The following is an 18,864-nucleotide window of genomic DNA, read 5'->3' on the forward strand; positions in this document are numbered from 1 at the left end:
AGAGACCCACTGTTTTCAGACATCAGTGCTAGCAATGCTAGCCTTTGGGCGATGCGGGTTCAAGCAGAGAGCGAATCAGGTGGAAACCGAAGCGAACGGTGTGAGCGCGCGCGTGATGCGTCACACAGAAAGGACGTCTTAACGCGGGCGTCGGGAGAGCCGCGGCAGCGGCGGCGGCGGCGGCGGCGAGGGCGGTAAGGGGCGCGCGCGCGTCTCCCGGGCGCTGACCTGCGGTGAGCATCATGATGCTGCTGTCGGCCTCCGGGGGCAGCACGTCCACCAGCGCGTTGCTGTGCTTGTGCAGCGCCACCGAGGCGTTGGGCTTCAGCAGCTCCCGGTCGATGGTGCTCAGGATCCGCACGTAGTAGTTCGAGCCTGCGGACAGGAAGTTAAGAGTTACGGGGGCAGGAAGTTAGAGTTACAAGGGCGTGACAATACTCGAGCCTTGGGACAGGAAGTTAGAGTTATGGTGACAGGAAGTTAGAGTTATGGTGACAGGAAGTTAGAGTTATGGGCACAGGAAGTCAGAGTTATGGGGACAGGAAGTTAGAGTTATGGGGGAGTGACGATGCGACAGATACTCAACAACGATACGATGGCAAGCGACATTCACTGCGCGTGCTTCTTTTACACATGCAGCAAAGTGGTCTCAGTTGTTGCAACTTGGAACTTTGCTTTGTGTGTGGGTGTGTGTGTGTGTGTGTGTGTTTGTGTATATGCACGTGTGTAGGAGTGTTCACGTGTGTGTGCATGTGGATTTGCGTGCATGTGTGTAAGTGTGTTTGTGTATGTGCACGTGTGCGCATGCACCTGTAGTGGAGCCGACGATGGCAGTGTTCTGGTCCACGGCCTCCAGGAACTGGCCAATGACCAGGGGGATGCTCTGTATCCTTTTCACCTCCTCCTGGGCATGCAGAAACTCCTTCTTCAGGTTCTTCTGCTCGTCTTTGATGTACTCCTCCTGCACCTCCAGGAACTCCAGCTCCTGCTGCAGCTTCTAATAGGGGCAGCGAGGGACGAAGGGGAGTGGCATAAGCATGGCATCGATGACATCATCAGGAACAGCAGCCAACAACACAGCAGATACTGTAGGCTAAACGGACATCTACATCCATGTTCTAAATATTAACTGAAAGCCAAGTCTCCATTCCTTTTATACACGAACACTCCAATCTGACACACATTCAAAAAATACACTGAGGGGCATAACCTCATAACCAAGCAAGATACGATTTCATTTGACGTTCAGAAAAAGTGCCAGCAGCTCCTGTTGTGAACCTCCTGTAATTAAGTAAAATGGAAGATAGAAGGAATGCAAGCGTTCAGCATCTATTTAGTATAAAACAGGAGCGCCAAACTCCGGTCCTGGAGGGCCGCAGTGTCTGCAGGTTTAACTCCAGTTCTGGAGGGCCGCAGTGTCTGCGGGTTTAACTCCAGTCCTGGAGGGCCGCAGTGTCTGCAGATTTAACTCCAGTCCTGGAGGGCTGCAGTGTCTGCAGGTTTACCTCCAGTCCTGGAGGACTTCAGAGCAAGCACACACACCACAGTGACATCGAGGCAAGTTCAAAGGGCGACAATCGAGACTTTATGAAGCCAGACTAAATAAAGTCAGAAACAGGACGGTACTATGCAGCCAGACTGCACAGACCTTGTATCTGCTGTACAAGTCCTCCAGGTCCTCGGGTTCTGGGGCCAGGAAGGAGAGGCCAGTCTGCGGCCTGGAGGTGAGCATGGCCGGCACTTCGTCCTGGAATACGACAGGTTTTCAGATAATTATTCACAACAACCATAACACGCGCGCCGAACATAGCTCACTGTACCACAGAAAATAACAGCCAGAGTTACATTTTTAAGGCACCAGTTAAGGTTAAGCGTCACACCTGTTAACTCGCAGACAACATCACGTTGAAAAATAAAGACGGTGGGAAATCTGCCTAACTAGGTAGCGAGTTAACGGTAGCCGAGTCTGGCAAATACACGTTTTGAACCGGTCGCAGAAACAGCATATTTAGCTAGACATTGGTAATAATATAACATTCTCTAAGACTAGCTAAATATTGATATATGCACAGGCTGTAGCGGAAAAATATGTAAAACGTGAAGCTAGCCAGCTAACTGGCACTGCAACAGCCAATTTAGCCGGCTACCGAACCACGTAGCTTAACTAACGTTAGTTAGCTAGCCATCTAGCCTAGTTTTCATGAAACACGCATATAATTCACCAACAGTTATTAGCTAGCGTGAATAGTTCATTTGACCACGAAGCGGCTTTTGGTAATTAACCTAGCCAATTCTAGCTAGTGCCTAACGTCGGCTACAAGAGGGTCAGCTCAACAAATAGCTAGCTAGCTACACTACACCAGAGACCCTCTCGGCTAACTGAGTTAGCCGTCTAGCCACTGAATGAATTGGCATCTTTTCGAGTCAAGTGAAAGTCCCACAGTTCTGTCATTTGATAAAACTCCGGGCGATATCACAGCGACGAGGCTGGTGTTCTAATGTTAATAAAAATAATTTTAGATAAAACACTTGCCCATCGTTGAACTAACGTGAATAACAATAACTACATGATCGTACCTGAGCTTTTTCAACAATTACCCCGATCTCCTCCATGTTCGTTTTCTTTTCACGAACGTCTTGACGTAAACACGAAAAGGCGAAAAAGGCGTCACTGTCAAATATGTGCTAGGGTGTTATGGGTAGTGTAGTATCTTTTTTTATTTTATTTATTTTTTTAAACCGCCTTTTTCATCCAACCTGTCAAATGAGCCCAATATCTAGGCAAGTTTGGATACATGCAAACACAGTCCCTACCAGTTATTTTAAGAATATCATATTTACATCATACAAAAGTGAATGGTTACTCTTTGTGCGTTGTGCCAAGCAATAATTTATAAATGCAGTAGTAATGTGTATAATCATAAATGCATTTTTTGGCCTATGATCAGAAGATGCAGGCAAAACCTACAAGAGGTAATGGTCATGCAGCATGTCATGTGTTCACAATATTATCCGCAATCACTATTTCATTACTCAAAAACATCTGCTCCTTTGCAGTCTTTGTACTGGCAATTCCAACACTGAGCAGCAGGTGTCAGGTTAGGCATTACATTAGCTGACATTCTGGTTTGCAGCGACTTAAGTAGGCAGTATACTTTTTTACAGTCTCTGGAGTTAACGCCAGTCTCAAATTCAAATGCTTTATTGGCATGACATACTTAAAAATACATATTGCCAAAGCTTAGTGATAAAAATAATCAACCACAGTAAGAATATATAATTAAAAAGAAAAAAGAAAACAAGCAGCAACAACAATAACAGCATACATGACAGTAACATAATATTTATTATCTATTAATTAACTAAATTAATTCTCAATAAGAGTATTATATATATACTCATACATATGCATACTCACAGACATATATATATATGCACACATACACACACACACACACATATATATATATATATATATATATATACGAACATACATACATACACACGCACACACATATATACATACATATACATACACACACACATATGCATATATATATATACACACACACATACATATGTTTGTTAGATGCTCACCCACTGTCCCTCAGGCTGTGACAGGCAAAAACGTATTTAGCCGCGAGTGAGGCTGTCGGTCCTTCTCCTAATAGGACTCACAGCTTTTGCTCATTTGTTAGGGAGGGAAATTTGTTTTGGAATTTTGAATTTTGGATCTTATTAAAATATGTTTCCCTTATCTGTGAATATTTTTCACAATATACCAGGAAGTGCATCTCTGTCTCTACCTCTCCTGTCTTGCATTGACCACATATACGTTCTTCTTTGGGTAGCCATGTTTTTTTTTGTGCCTTCCTTTTTCAATTGCTAAGGTGTGGTCACTGAGCCTGTACTTGGTCAGGATTTGTCTCTGCTTTCTATCTCTGACAGAGAAGAGATACTCTGCCAAATCGTATTCTCTATTTACGGCCAAGTAGCAATTAGGTTTATTTTGTGTTTTGGTTTCATTATTCCAGTGTTCCAGATAGGCATCTTTTGCTTGTTTAATTATTTGGTTTACTCTAGTCTCTGGTTTTAAAGCAGCGCTGATCTGAGTTTGGTCAGTGTTTGGTTTTAGTTGGTTAGTGAGTCTCATGACCAGCTGACTGAGAGGACTCTTTTTGGGTTTCAGATCTTGGGTTTTCAGTGCTTGAAATTGCATTGTGTCTCTCTTCTGTAGAAATTCTGTGAGTTCCCGCATGTTTGATGAATGGTGCTACTCGTTTCAGCAAGTCATTAAAACGCCTAGCACACATTCGGAAATAAGAGAAAGTGGACCCCCTCCTCTAAACCATAGACCGTATAAAAATAGGTCTAAACTCGCATTTGCCGAATGTACAGACAAAACTGTCCTACTCTGATTTATAGGGCGAACGTACCATCTTCGCCTTTTTTTTCTTCTTTTGCATAGCCAGATAAACTAAAGCCACTTTAAACACTTTAAACTTTTTGTTTTGTGTTGCGATCTCACGTAGCCCTTCTCTTTATACATCCATTTGCCATTTACCATTTATACATCCATGGTGTAGCCGCGAGACTGAGCTCTGGTTGAGATTCCAGCCCCGGTTAATAGCTGCCTCGTAATTATTCATGCCCCAGCGGCGTGGAGTGACTTAAACGGTGCGGTGTTCTCACTGAGTTAAGCGACAACAGTGTTCGTGGACATGTTCGCCGGTGGTTCTCAATCCTGAAGTTCTTTCTTCTTACTGAGTATACTGCCAGCTTTAGAAAAAGTCCATTCACTTGCATTCACCTGATTAAAATGAGTAATGATGCCAGATTTGGTTAAAAATGTTTTTTTTTTTAAAAACCTTGGTGTTGAGTTTGGGTCAAATTGACCCATTTATAACTTTTAGTTAAAAGTGTAAATTTTGTGCTTGTTTTGTGATTATATTTGTTGATCCTCATCTGTATTTGCCTTATTTCTGTTTAGCTATATGGTTTCTGTGAATGTAATATGGTAAAGATAAATAACTTGATTGAGAATTGAGAATGTTCAATGTTAAATTGAAAGTGAGAATGTCAGTTCAAAACAATACATATCAATAGTCTTCTGCATGAAAAACTTGTGACATTCTAATTTTTCACTGATAATCATGATTTATGCTCCCATGCTTTCATTATAGTGGATTTTTTTTTAAATGAACATCTTTATCACAAATAAATGTCACTTTCACCATTCAGTGTGATGGAACAGAGGTAAATGGCAATCGTTAACCATATGTACGGTTTGTATTGTTCAGAACTGCGATGAATATATGTTGAGTATTTTTGCATAAATTTTATTTCTGTATTGCACTGAAATCCCTATAGTGCCGAGCGTATATATTTGACGTGGGCTAGCCGTTTCATAGGTGCTAAAGTGATACCGGAACCCAGGGGCTGAAAGAGTTTCCTGTTCAACAGAAAAACAACGGGTTTTTCCTTTAGCGAGCGGTACATTACTCTCAGGAAATACGGGCCTAGGAAGCAGGCTTATTGCGACTCTGGACCCGGGCACTTTGGCATTGTACAGTGAGTACTTTTTTTCAGACTTGGCTGTGTTTTTATGTCATTTGGAGTGTTGAGTCAGTTTGATCTTTTCCAGAAACACTGATTAACCTCTGACAATTTAAATTGGTAAATTGACTGCATTTATATAGCGCTTTTATCCAAAGCACTTCACAACTGATGCCTCTCATTCACCCATTCACTCACACGGCAACGGTGAAAGGCTGCCCTGCAAGGTACCAATCAGCTCATTGGGAGCAATTAGGGGTGAAATGTCTTGCTCAGTGACACATTGACACACCCAAGGCGCGGGATTGAACCGACAACCCTCCGACTGCTAGACAACCGCTCTTACCTCCTGAGCTACGTTGCGGCTAATAATGTGCAGCGAAACATTTTTGGTACACGTGTCACCAGCACTGTCCTTACCCAAGTAAAAGACGAAATAGCAATACAAACCCTATGCATGTTCTGCCTAGGTTTCATTGTCTCATAAAACAAGCCCAGATGCTGATTTTTCTACGGTAGGATGGGCTGAAATATAATGCTTAAATATCATTCGCAGGATAATTAATATAATTCATGGGCCATATATTGTCTCTCATTACCAAATAGCATTAAAGAAATGTGAGCATTAATGTACATTTTCTACATTGTCTACTTTTCCACAGAAGTGCAATCATAAGAAATACATACTTTAATTATGATTTGGACACCAGTCTGTCAAAAAGCCTTCACTGACACCCTCTCCATCTGTTTGATGTATTGCTTCTGCTTATGTTTCGTGGTGCATAGCAAGGCCGTAGCCATGGAGTCAACATTGGGGGGGACCAAATCTGCCTGGGGGTCTGGGGGTCCCCCCCCCAGAAAAAATTCAAAATTAGAAAACTAATTTTCTGCCATTTTAAAACATTTAAAAATTAAATTTTACACATGGGAGGAACTTTTTATTTATTTATTTATTTATTACAATAATGTCTAATAGTGTATTGTATTACATTGCTCTTTTTTTTTTTTACCTTTTCTTGTTTCATTGTATGTAATGGCAGAGATTAGGGATTAATAAAGTACAACCATAACCATAATCATATAAACAGAAATCTATGCATTGTTATATGAAGACAAGTCCAGATATTGTGGCCAAGGTTTAGCAAATTGTTGTTTTTATTTACATATTTACAAGTAAACTTGGGTGGGCAGCAGGGGCGTTTGCTCTGCTCTGCTCTCCTCTCATTTTCTCCTCACGTCCTATCTTCTCCTCTCCAGCCCTCTCTCCTCCTCTCCTCTGGTCCTATATTTTCCTCTCCTCTCCAGTCATCTCTTTTCCTCTCCCCTGCCCTCCAGGTACAAGCAAGTACAGCTATAGGCTACAGTATACTATAGGAATATTCAGTAAATGAAAGCTACTATTGTCTACATAAATTACACATGCAGCGCAACATAAATGATTGACACTTTACTCAGACTTCACGTGGGCTGTCTGACAAATATAACGTAATAAAGACATTAATGTTAGTTGAATACGCTCGTGAGCACCATTGTTGGTCGCTGGGTGAATGTGTGGCTAGCTAATTAACTTTCCAGGTAACTTAGCTATGATAGTTAACGTTAGTGATGGTTGATTGATTAGCACTCGCAAATCGGCCCGTTTTGACCAAAAACGTTTGTTTCCACTCCATGCAAACACTGACACTTTTTAGCAAAATATTATTTATTTCCACAATTGCAGTTCCAGCGCAAAATGACGTATTGACGTTAACGTTACCTTTTCATGCATGTCCTGGCTGAAGTGAAGTGTTATTATCAGAGACTGTAAAAAATATTATTGGTACGGTGTTACAATAAAATAAGTGTCACATCAACAACTGATGGGAACATTAACAACTGATGGGAACATTAACGGATCCTAACTTTACGCAAAGCTAGCGAGTGGAATATGCTCAGAATGTATGAGCTGTTCGCTAGCTAATGCACAGAATGTAGGCTAGCTAGCTAACGTTCTGACTACAGGAATTTATCATAACATTGCGAGACGATAACCAATGGTTATTAAACATTCATAAAATTATTATTTTCATAACACTTTACAAATGGTTATTTCGGACGGCGGTGCGTGGTTGTCTGTCGTAGCATAGCAAAAAAAATGTTTTATTATATATATTTTTTATTTTATTTAAATCCACTGCTTCAAAACAGAAGGGGGCATATGGGGTCTTCAGCTCCAGCGAATGTTGCTGTTTATCTGAGCATGTGACAGGATGAAGGGCTTCTGGGCAGGGGCAGTGCCATCAGGGATTTTAGGTCACCTGAAAACATCTCACGACCACCGCCACCCCACCACCCCAGGCCATCCCATCCATGCGCAATGTCTGTACATTTCCTGGATATGGAACATTCAAAAAGCCACATACTGTGACCCATATATGAATAACACAAATGTATTTTTGTGCTTCCTTTTGCGGGTAACGTACTGCTGTGCTCAGCTAAGTTAGCTGTATAGTGGTATTTACTTCTGTTTTCAACACAGATCGTTCATTAGGTTACCTTTATGCTCAATGTTAATTCAAATCTAATAGAGTTCACAGGACCCTGACGGCCATCAAATATCCTGTATTTGAGTGAATTGTACTCTTTCAATAATAATTTCACACCAAACATTTTGGCAAAAGTAAAGCAGAGCAAAACCTCGAGATGACATTTTTTGGCATCTTGGGGTTTTGATCTGCTTGATTTTCTTGGAGCCTCCTCAGGTGAATGAAAACAATGTCTTATTGGTCAAGGGTGTGGGGGGGTCTGTCCTCTTGGCATTAAGAAGCAGATTCGCACCGCTTGAAACACTCCTCTTGAAGTGTTTCACATTTTTGTGCAAGGGGGTTCAGTTGTTATACTTGCTTAATTTAGGGAGCTGTTCCTCCTGTACACGTAACCTTACCCCTGCAATCAAAGAGAAGCCAGTCTCAGGAACAGTAGAATTTAAAATTAATTAAATAACGGTGTGCAGTCAGGAACATACTTTGAGGCTGGAACAATTGTGGTTTTTCAGTGGAACATTTGTCAGGGACTTTCTATTTCCTGCTGGTTTGATTCTGTAGCAGAGCTAGGTTCAGTTCAGATGTTAGCATAAAATATTTTCATGCAGTCGTTTTCATGCGAAGGCATTACAGTTACTTATAAAATTGTTTTTTTTTGTGTTGTTTGTTTTTATTTCTGTCTCATGTAATGTTCACATGGTACAGAAAATACAAAGAAAATAAACACAGATATTAACTGAATAAAAATGTGCAACTCTAAATATATACGACACTTAGTCAGTTTTTCCCTAGCCTATAACTTCTTGAATGTTCAAATATTCAATTAAAAACATTTCACAAAGCAATGCTTCTGCACTTTTGATAACATTCTTTGGATCCCGGCGTTTGTCCGAGTGGACACATGCTTGCAGCTAGTACACTCTTAATTGCATTTCCATTTGCAATAAGGCTACCACTGCTTCATTGGCCCAACTTCACAAAGTTACTGGAATATTCACGTCACAGGTAGAATTGCTTTTCCACATTAACAATACTACACTGGATCAATATGTTGGGCTAATGATAAAAGCTGGGGGGGGGGGGGGGGGGGGCACAGTGCTACAGTGTACCGCTGCCACTCATTGCCAGGTGAAACGGCATCCAATGATATTCAGGCATTTGCAGACACGTCATCAATAAAGACAAGTGAGCCAGTTCCAGTGCCATACATGCCCAGGCCATAACACTACCTCCACCATGTTTCATTTCTGACATAATGGGGCTTTTGAGGGTAAGTAATCCCTCATGAACCATGAAAAAGCTCCTAATTATGACAAATTAATAGCTTGTTGAAATTCTGTGGATTGCAGTTGTGGTTGGAACAAAAACCAACATGCACAGCGGGTCCCTAGGACCAAGGTTGAGAACCACAATCATTCTAATTTAGTTGTAACGTGTTTAATTACAATGAGTATGAAAGTGCTACAATATTTTAAAGCTAAATAATTCAGAGCTTAAACATTGGGAACATAAATAAACATCATCTAGGACATTTGTGATACAAATAAAATGTCCCACTTATCTCCTTCCATGAATTTAAAGTCATGTGACTATCTCTGTAGTCTTTGCTTGACAAATCGTACAGGTCCTGGTATCCACAAATCTCTCATGAAGCTGTTTAATATTTGCTGTTTAAAATTCACGACAGGAAGTGAATGGGTGTTCTTCGGTGGAAATCCCATCTCACACCGCCAATCAAACAACCATTGTCTGAGTGGCATACGTTGCCGCTGGTTGCTAACTCTAGAGTATGCGTTTTTAAATTCTTGGAGAGGTACGTGACGTCTACATGTATGTGGTCTGCAACTTCTACGTATGAAACATATGCTGCACAACACCTACGCAGACCCATTTATACCAGTATTCTGCAGAGGTATAGAAAGGCCCTTATCAGTGGTTTGCATCTTGCTGTGAGCCCTCTGAGGTGATAGATAGATAGATAGATAGACAGACAGACAGACAGAAACTTTATTTAACTTTATTCTTGATCTGTTCAACAGTTTAAATGTGGATTTTTCTTCACAAATGAAAGCATTCTTTGGTCATTCACTACAGTCTTCAGTGACCTACCAGGTTTTTTGGTGTTGCTGAGCTCACCAGTGCATTCTTGCTTCTTAATGTACCAATAATGTTTTGTAAAAAAGCTGTGATTTGAGCATTTTTGTCCTTTCTGTTAGCTTGAACAAGTCGGCCAATTCCCCTCTGATCTCACATTAACAAAGTGTTTTCAACCACAGAACTACCACTCACCGGATGTTTTTCATTTTTCACATCATTCTGTGTGAACGCTAGTCTGTAACAGAGGAGGCTGGTCCATAGAGGCAGAGGAGGTTGCTCCTCCTCTATTTTTGAGAGGCAAGAGGGAGATCAAAATATAAAAAACGGTAATTGGTTGAAATGAACCATTACCAAATCTCAGTATCATTTATAAAATATTTTTTCTCTCTTTGGAAAAAATCCATTATTGAAATTCTGATTAAAATGCTTCAACAGCGACACCTGCAGGGCAAGCAAGAGGGGAAAGGGCAGTCTGTGTGAAGTGGTGGTGGGGGGCAGAGGAGGACGGGCTCCTGCTGTCCTCCTTAGGGCTTATATCAATTTAATGTACGTCTTTTTTTTTCATGCTAATCTGTTATTGGCCAAAACACGTAAAATGATGCTCCGAGGGAGGACGTCCTCTCTAACCAATCAACAACCAGAATACAATATTGACATCGCGTTGCTCCAATGATAATTTCCAAATTTCATCTTCAATTCTCTTCCACTGTATTGTATTATAACGTGCAAACGTTGCGAACTACTTTTAAAACACATCACTAAAAATTACATTTTATTTAAGCCTTTTCAACAAGAGGGGACTGGTCCATAGAGGCAGAGGAGGTTGTCAAAATTTCCTTTTTTCAGATTTACGTTTCCCTTATTTATCGAACAGTAGCTAGCTACTTGCGTTAGCCAACGCAACAGTTAGCTTGTTGTAGCAGCCCTGAGGGACTGAGCTAACGGCGAGAATGGATTTTGATGGAGTGGTGCTGCTATTGCTAACGAGGCAATTAACGGCAGCGTGAGTGAGGGGGTCACAGAGAGGCACGGACGCAGACGCAGAGAGTGGGATGGGGAAGAATATCTTGTGGATTACTTGTTGTCACCGCCATTCCACAGTTTGGATTACGCAGCAGGTGAGGATCAAGACTGCTGGACGACCAGCTCCACAGATAACCATGATCAAAAATGCTAATTCTAGTGACACATTATGCACACACGAGGTTCATTCCCATCCAGAGCCAGCAGTGATTAGACGTGTCTTTCCCTTTCGTTCACCTGGCCCCTTTTTATATTCATCCTTTGTGTTGTAATATGGTATGATATAATGAATAAACCACGACGGGCTGTCCTGTTATTGGAAAATAATGTAGGGTCGCTTAACCAGCTCCGAAGTAGGCTACATTATTTTCCAATAACGGGACAGCCCAGAGGGGTTTATTCCACTTATACAGCGGGTTACCAACATAGACTATATATGGTTACTTTTATATTTATTTATTTTTTTCGATTTAATCAGCTGAAAGTGAAATAATCTTCCGCAGGCGTTTGGGCATATTATTTTACCGTTGTCAAGCAAAACTCTGGTTGGTAGTTCCATTTGCACCGTTGTTAAGCAAAAACCTCTGGTCGTTAATTCTATGAAAACAATGATTCTATCAAGAAAAAATAGTTCCTTCTCGTTTTATACCATACAGTTAGTACCAATTTTGGTCAATTTTGTCATTACATTATTTAATAAAACTGCATGAAACCATAAGTCAATCAAATTAATCTCCCTAACACTGTCTTGCTTTTTAAATGGTGTGGTCGCGCAGTGTAGACATAACGTCTTTCTAAGACCCTCTGAAACGGGTTTTGAATGCCAGCTAGCTTTATGACAGGTTCGCCGTCACTTGTCACCTAGCCAATATTAAAATTCTTGGTTTTAGGTCAGAATGGTCTCACGGCATGCTTGTTATCCCGGCTAGCTAGCTAGCCAACTATTGAATTGTATTTAAAACAGCGGTTACTATAAACGCAATCGTTCACAAACATACGGATGAAAATTCCTCCCGTACCCAGGAGTTAAATGCGGAACACCTATTCTACTGTCCAAATAAGGGACAATTCCGATTTGGGGGGTAACAACAATTCAATAGCGAAAGAATAATGTTGCAGTTTAAACTGCTTTAGGATGCTGGATTTTTTAGCGTATTTATTTTAGAACTGTTTGAAGGCCAAGGTGTCCCTTTACTGAGAAGTAATGCCCACCCTTGGACCAATCAGAATCGAATATTCAGCCAAGCCGTTGTATAAATGATAATATGATATTTGTTCCTTACGGAAGATGGGGATAAACCTCAGGTGCATTACTTACCTTAGTTGTATAGTAAGTTTGCATTAGGTTGCTAGTTGGATTATTGCTACATTTGAACATAATAACATAACATAACTTGAACATAAGAAAGTAGAGATAAGTAGCCAACTAGTGTAAAATAACACGATGCCGTGGGTTGGTTTTCTTCCTGTCCTCCCCAATTTTTTGAGTCACCAGCCGCCACTGGTCTGTAATGAATAAAGTCCCAGAAGGGCAGCTGTTTCTGAGATGCTGGAATCACCACGTTTGGCACCGACAATCATGCCACTGTCAAAGATTTTGACAAAGAATGCATAAAAATGAACTAATAACAATGTGGAAGTGGTGTGGAATTGGTCAATGTTTCAAGGCAAGGGGCAGAGACGTTATCGCATGTGTGCATGTCTTTGCTTCTTCACCGAAGCTGAAGTATGCCTTCAATCTTGTAGTTATAGCTGTGAGGGGTCCGAGAAACACAGGGTGTGAGAAGGCAGGAAGACCATGTCCATGTGTGCTCACGGCCGAAGTCCTGCTCCAAGGAAATCCAGGTGGCTCTGTCTGACTGTGCTGCTGCTTCTGCAGCAAGGTGAGTTTGTGCAACACATTCCTTTAAGTTAAGATGAGTTCAGTTAAGCTAAACTAAGCTAAGTTAATTTAAGTTAAGGTAAACTAAGTTAAGTTACAGGGGGAATTATACTTTATAACACTTCTGCTTCTCATGACTGATATTGTCCTTCTAATGAATGTGTCGTCCTTCATTTTTTAATTAGTTATTTCATTATGTTTTTTTAAAGTGATTGTTTGCAATCACCAGCATACACAGTGGGCCCCCAGGACCGAGGTTGAGAACCACTGCCCTATACAGCAGTGCATCCCATTTTCTCTACTGGAAAGGGCACCCTTTGGGACACTGTCATGTAGGGGCGGCATAGAGGGCATATAATAATGGCACCCTTTTCCATTGGAAGGGCACCCATAGGGAACGTCAAGTTTAGACCATTGTAAGGGCACCTTATAGGGCACTGCATCATGTTTTCTCCACTAGAAGCACCCTCATTAAGACACGTTATCAAATTTTCTTGCTCTAGAGGGCACGTCATCATAATTTATTGCATGAAGGGGCACCCTAGAGGGCACTCAGTCATTTTTTTCCCATGTGAAGGGCAGCCAATAGGGCACTTCCTCTCGATTTCACCACTCTAGAGGGCACTTTAGCGATGCTTTTTCGACCATCACAGACAGACACAATAGCATCAGCCAGCCCGCATAGTACCTACCTCAAGCGGTTCGACCAACGATGGGAAAACGGTGGGTACAGCTCCAGGCTTCAGACGGTCGCCTTAATTGGTAGTCGGTGCCTTCAAAGTAGTCGCTGCATACCCTTAGTCCTCGTTTGCGAACTTATTTGGCTGTTATGTTGGGGTTTCTGATTACACCCAGCCACGTCTGGCACAAAGTTGCATTGTGTGGAAAACTATGAAAATGTGCTTTCAAGGCAAGCTTAATGGGTTCATTATAACGGCCGGGTATTACACCGATATCGCATCAAACAAAAGCTAGCAGACGTTAGTTTGTTCCATTTCAACGCAAAGTTAATGGAATGTTTTGCTTCGCTTCTTCGCGATTTTGCCGCGAAACGAAATTGAAGAAGAAGAAAAAACCAGAAACCGTACTACTATGTGGACTTGCGCAAAAAAAAAATAGGTCTTTCTAACGTAAGTCATGTAAAATGAAATAACTAATCGAAAAATGAACGGCGCCACATTCATTAGAAGGACAATATCAGTCATGAGAAGCAGAAGTGTAATAAAGTGTAATTCGCCTTTAAGTTAAGTTAAGCTAAACTAAGTTAAGTTAAGGTAAACTAAGCTAAACTAAGTTAAGCTAAGTTAGGGTTAGGGTTACAGTTAGTGTAACTGCAAGGGGACAGCCATAAACAAAAAAGATCCTGTTAAAACAGGATAAATTGCAATGAGTGAGGGGAGACAATCTTTTCCTCTCTGAACATATAAGCAGAAAACATTCTCATCCAACACAAATAAATATTTGTCTGCTCTCTGTACAGCCTTTGCCAGAATATTGGATTCCTCATGAAAATGAACAAATTTTATTTAAAAAAAGACACACATTTAATCTCTATTTCCTACACATTATTCCTCAAGAAATGCTTCCTTAACCCACAAGAACACTGGCTTATTTATGTGCATACTGTGTATAATCTTTTAAGGGGCATATTCCCATATACATATTACTTTGTTCTAATCGATTAAACCAGAAGACTACCCAATATCAAATTATGTATGAAAAGAGATGTAAAGAGATGAGATTAAATCTTTATTAATCCCAAAAGGAAAATGTACTTTTCCACTGAAACTCAGGAACACTAAACCCATAAAAACACAGAACAGGACTGGAGTACAGTGGAATATCGCAGTAACCACAGCCTTGTATACATAACAGAAAAAGAAGTTTTGATTAATCGTATATCGGATATAATGAACGAATGATATTAATGTTGTTTTCACTCTTCCCCCCCCCAGGGAACTGGGGTCAGATCATGGTGACCCAGAGCCCGAATGTGGTTGTGTCGAGGCTGAATCACAACGCCACTCTGGCCTGCAACTTCTCGCACACCGAAGACCAGAAGGTGACCGGGGTGATCCTGTACTGGTACCACACCGGGCCCAACGGGCAGGACCTGTACGCCTACCCCGACACCCAGGCTCGGCCTGAGTACAAGAACCGGGTCGTGGCCCTTGACAGAAGCAGCACCTCGGAGAACAAGTCCGTGGTTTTGCAAAACGCGACCTGGAGGGACAGCCAGAGGTACCGCTGCATGCTGTCGTACGAAACGCGACAGGAGCCCCAGAGAAAGAGAGGAGGAGGAGTTCTGCTTCTGTTACACGGTAATCTGCATGTGCTTTTACATCACGTCACGTCACATCACATCACATCACCGCCATTTAGCAGACGCTCTTATCCAGAGCGATGCACAGAAGCGCACATCAAGGTCACTGGAACAACTTTGAAAGTAAACACACGTTCGATAAGGTACAATACTCAGTTTTATACAGTACAATACTAATTTTGTGCAGTAACAAACATTTGATTTTATTTCAATTTTGGGGGAGACAACAAACAGCCAAAACAATGTGATAATATTGCGGGGGGACCACTTGATGATTTCCCTTAGACCCCCCCCCAATAACCTTGTAACAGAGTGAAAATCCTCAACCACAATTTTGACCATTTAGCTAACCTACTAACCTAGTACATTTTTCATGCTTCTTCTGTGTGTGTGTGTGTGTGTGCGTGTGTCTGCGTGTGTGTGCGTGCGTGCATGCGTGCGTATGCACGCATACCCCAGATTCTATTACCTTTGACCTTGCCCCTGGGATGGTGAGCGAACTGCTGTGCTCCGTCAAAGTGTCCCCGGACCCCGGGTTCCGCCTGAGTGTGTTCCGGGATGGCGTGCACGTTCTGACTGCCCAAAACCACACCCCCGCCCCCCACGTCACGCTGTCACTCCTCGTCCCCGTCCCTGTCGCCCACAACATGGAGTGCCGGCTCAATCACAGCTCGGGCTTCATCCTGAAAAAGACCTACTCCATCCAGCGTGAGTGAGCTTTCTGCTACACAGAGCCAGGGCTTCCAGCCACTGCATTACATTACATTACTTTACATTACACTGCATTACATTACATTACACTGCATTACACTGCATTACATTACATTACATTACAGGCAATTAGCAGAGGCCGTTATCCAGAGCGACTTCCACAGCTTTTGTATAGCATCCATTTGTACAGCCGGATGTATAGCGAAGCAATGCAGGTTAAGCACCTTGCTCAAGGGTACAACGGCAGTGCCCTGCCCAGGAATCAAACCCGTGACCCTTAGGCTACAAGGCCAGTTCCCTCACCCGTTATACTGCACCCCCGCCAGTCACAGCACCCAGGACTACACTGCACTTCCAACATGTTTCAGGCACTGCGCAAAATCTTTTCTTCCACCTTGCATTTAAAGAGCTCATTAAGCCAGGAGACAAAGACGCATGCTTACCTTCTTTTTTTTTACATGTATCAACGACAAAGTAATGAATGGGGGGGGGGGGGGAGGGGGGGACAGGGACAGGTAGCCAATAGACAGCCTCTTTGTCATGTTTACGAACCCGCAAACGGATCTGTCATTTCTTTAACCAGGATTCTGGCTTCCTTTCAGCAGGGGGCCATTTTACTGGGGCCCCGAGGTGTGTTTTGGGTGAAACAACACGGTGGTGGCTGGAGATCAGACGCGAGCGTGACGCTGTTTCTGCGCGGCGTGGGCGCTGTGGGCTGAGCGCTCATCACGTCTGCGAGTTCCATTTCCTCTACGCTCACCGCGTGCGCCACTTAACACCTCTCTGTTTTTACTTTTTTCTTTTTTTCTTTTCTTTTTTTTTACAGCGCTCCCCGAGCCAGTCTTGCTCTATGTCGCCATACTGCTTGTGCCCTTCATCGTTTTAGTCATCTCCCTGACTGCACATCTCATCACGACATCTGGGCGTGTAAAAAGGTGATTCTAACTGCTGCCTTTATCTATTGTGCACCTGCCAGAAGGAAGCCTCGTCTTTTCTTCCTCAGATTATTCACTTTATTTAAAAAGAAGGGAAAACCCGCACACTAAAACCTCCAGCCTTAATGGAACTCAACAAAGAGTTTAGCTTAGTCCACCAGGGACCACAGAGTTCAAAGTACTCTGTGATGAGTTGATTTTACATTTCATTGTGTGGGCCCCGGCCCGGACGTCCGAAGATCGTGAACGCGCACTTTCCTGAATCAAAATGACATTTTTGTTGCATCACAGCAGAGAATCAGAACCAGTTTCTGCGAAAGATGGTATGCGGGGGGGGGGGGGGGGGGGTTGGTTGCCGCGTCAACGGCCTGCTTTTCTCACTAAAGCCAGACCGCAGTAGCGCAGCAACACCTCCCCTGCACTCTCGGCCCAACGCGTGTGGAAATTGTGAAATCATGTTATTGGAGTCTGCGTTCGTCTCCCCGTGACACGATTTAATGATTCAGAAACAACGGAGACGTGCGGGGGCGGGGCGGGGGCTTCAAAAATACCGGTTCCATTCGGCAGTTGGGAGGACAGTTGGTTCCCCTGCCTCCGTCTGTGTAGCTCAGAGAAATAACTTCCTTAGCTGTTTTTAGCTGTTCCTTAACTTCTGGCTGTTTTTTTGTCTTCTCTCTCAGTCACGGAGTTCGCTAATATGCTGACGCAACGCTAAACGAGCCGGGATCACCTTCAGCTGTTTGCCTGCGTTCACAAGGAGAGATCTGCTCGTCGCGTTCACGTCTGCTGTCAATCTAGGAGTACCTGGCTGAAACGATGTTACTGTGGAGAAAAAGTCCTGACCCTCACCTGCACTGCAGCCAACAGGACAGCCCCCCGCCTACATACAGGACATGATTCAATCCTACACGCCAGCTCGACCACTCCGCTCTGCTGCAGCAGGGGCAACTTGCACTCCCTGCCATCCGGGTGAATGGTTTTCGCTCATCCCTGCCACGGAGCTTCTCCACCCTAGCTCCCCCCAGTGGTGGAACGAACTCCCTGCTCCTCTACGGACCACTCAGTCATTGCCCATCTTCTGCCATGGTCCGAAGACACATCTCCTCAGACTGTACCTGGCCTAACTATCACTACTCTGCAGGGCACTCCCAATCTAGGATCACTCTTGTCACCTATATCCTTCCACTCCTGTAGCACTTTCATGATACACATGCACCTCCTGTACCACTTTAATTTTTCATGTAGCTCCATCCAGCACTTAATGTCTCCTCGTTCGACTTAACATTACCCTCTGACCTAGCCTGTGCTTACTGCGTGAACTGGACTTAATGTGTTCATGGCTATGAATAACTGTTACATAATGAGTATTGTATCTTATCGGACCTGTGTTTTGTAGTTGTTCCAATGACCTTCGGTATGCACTTATTCTATGTCACTTTGGACAGAAGTGTCAAATAAATGGAATGTAGTGTAATTAGCCATCAGCCTGTAGTTTTTTTCGGTTTAACTTGTCAGAAGCATTTTTTGAAAATCATGATCATGTCTAACGGTACTGACATCATCTTAACTGATCAGCCAGCTAATACTATAACTGTACATAGAAAGCTGCCTTTTTAGTGCAAGATGGTTATTTTTTAGAGGTAATAGATTTTTTATAGACAAAAATATTCATAGTAGATACTACTGTATATTTAAATATCAATGAGCAAGACTTTTTTAAAAAATTTTTTACAAATAAATAATAATAAAACCAAATAAAAATAATAACGCTATTATGCAGTCTTTGACAGGTTATTGTTTTTTGAGGGGCATTAT

General features: G+C 42.5%; 2 protein-coding genes across 2 annotated transcripts in view; one reads left to right on the forward strand and one right to left on the reverse strand.

Moving 5' to 3' along the window:
• The window catches only part of psmc4 (proteasome 26S subunit, ATPase 4), a 9,136-nt gene extending 6,483 nt beyond the window's left edge, over positions 1-2,653 (reverse strand). Inside the window, exons 1-4 of the mRNA XM_035429742.1 lie at positions 2,578-2,653; positions 1,649-1,747; positions 811-997; positions 229-375 (exon numbers count right to left, since the gene is read on the reverse strand). Coding sequence (XP_035285633.1) covers positions 229-375; positions 811-997; positions 1,649-1,747; positions 2,578-2,613 — 469 coding nt within the window. The 5' untranslated portion in view covers positions 2,614-2,653. The remainder of the gene's footprint in view (positions 1-228; positions 376-810; positions 998-1,648; positions 1,748-2,577) is intronic.
• A 2,772-nt stretch (positions 2,654-5,425) lies between these two features.
• Positions 5,426-18,004, forward strand: LOC118207833. Its single transcript, XM_035381964.1, has 6 exons — positions 5,426-5,571; positions 12,945-13,081; positions 15,036-15,401; positions 15,863-16,111; positions 16,941-17,049; positions 17,730-18,004. The coding sequence occupies exons 2-6, from the start codon at positions 12,997-12,999 to the stop codon at positions 17,743-17,745; spliced, it is 825 nt and encodes a 274-aa protein (XP_035237855.1). The 5' UTR covers positions 5,426-5,571; positions 12,945-12,996; the 3' UTR covers positions 17,746-18,004.
• The last annotated feature ends 860 nt before the right edge of the window (positions 18,005-18,864 follow it).

This window comes from Anguilla anguilla, chromosome 1, assembly GCF_013347855.1.
Source record: "Anguilla anguilla isolate fAngAng1 chromosome 1, fAngAng1.pri, whole genome shotgun sequence".
NCBI lineage: Eukaryota > Metazoa > Chordata > Actinopteri > Anguilliformes > Anguillidae > Anguilla > Anguilla anguilla.

Coding starts and splice junctions, on each gene's coding strand:
- LOC118207833 (XM_035381964.1), top strand. CDS start 12,997: ATGTCCATGTGTGCTCACGGCCGAAGTCCTGCTCCAAGGAAATCCAGG. Junction 15,402..15,862: donor AGTTCTGCTTCTGTTACACG/GTAATCTGCATG, acceptor CGCATACCCCAG/ATTCTATTACCTTTGACCTT. Junction 16,112..16,940: donor AAAGACCTACTCCATCCAGC/GTGAGTGAGCTT, acceptor TTTTTTTTACAG/CGCTCCCCGAGCCAGTCTTG.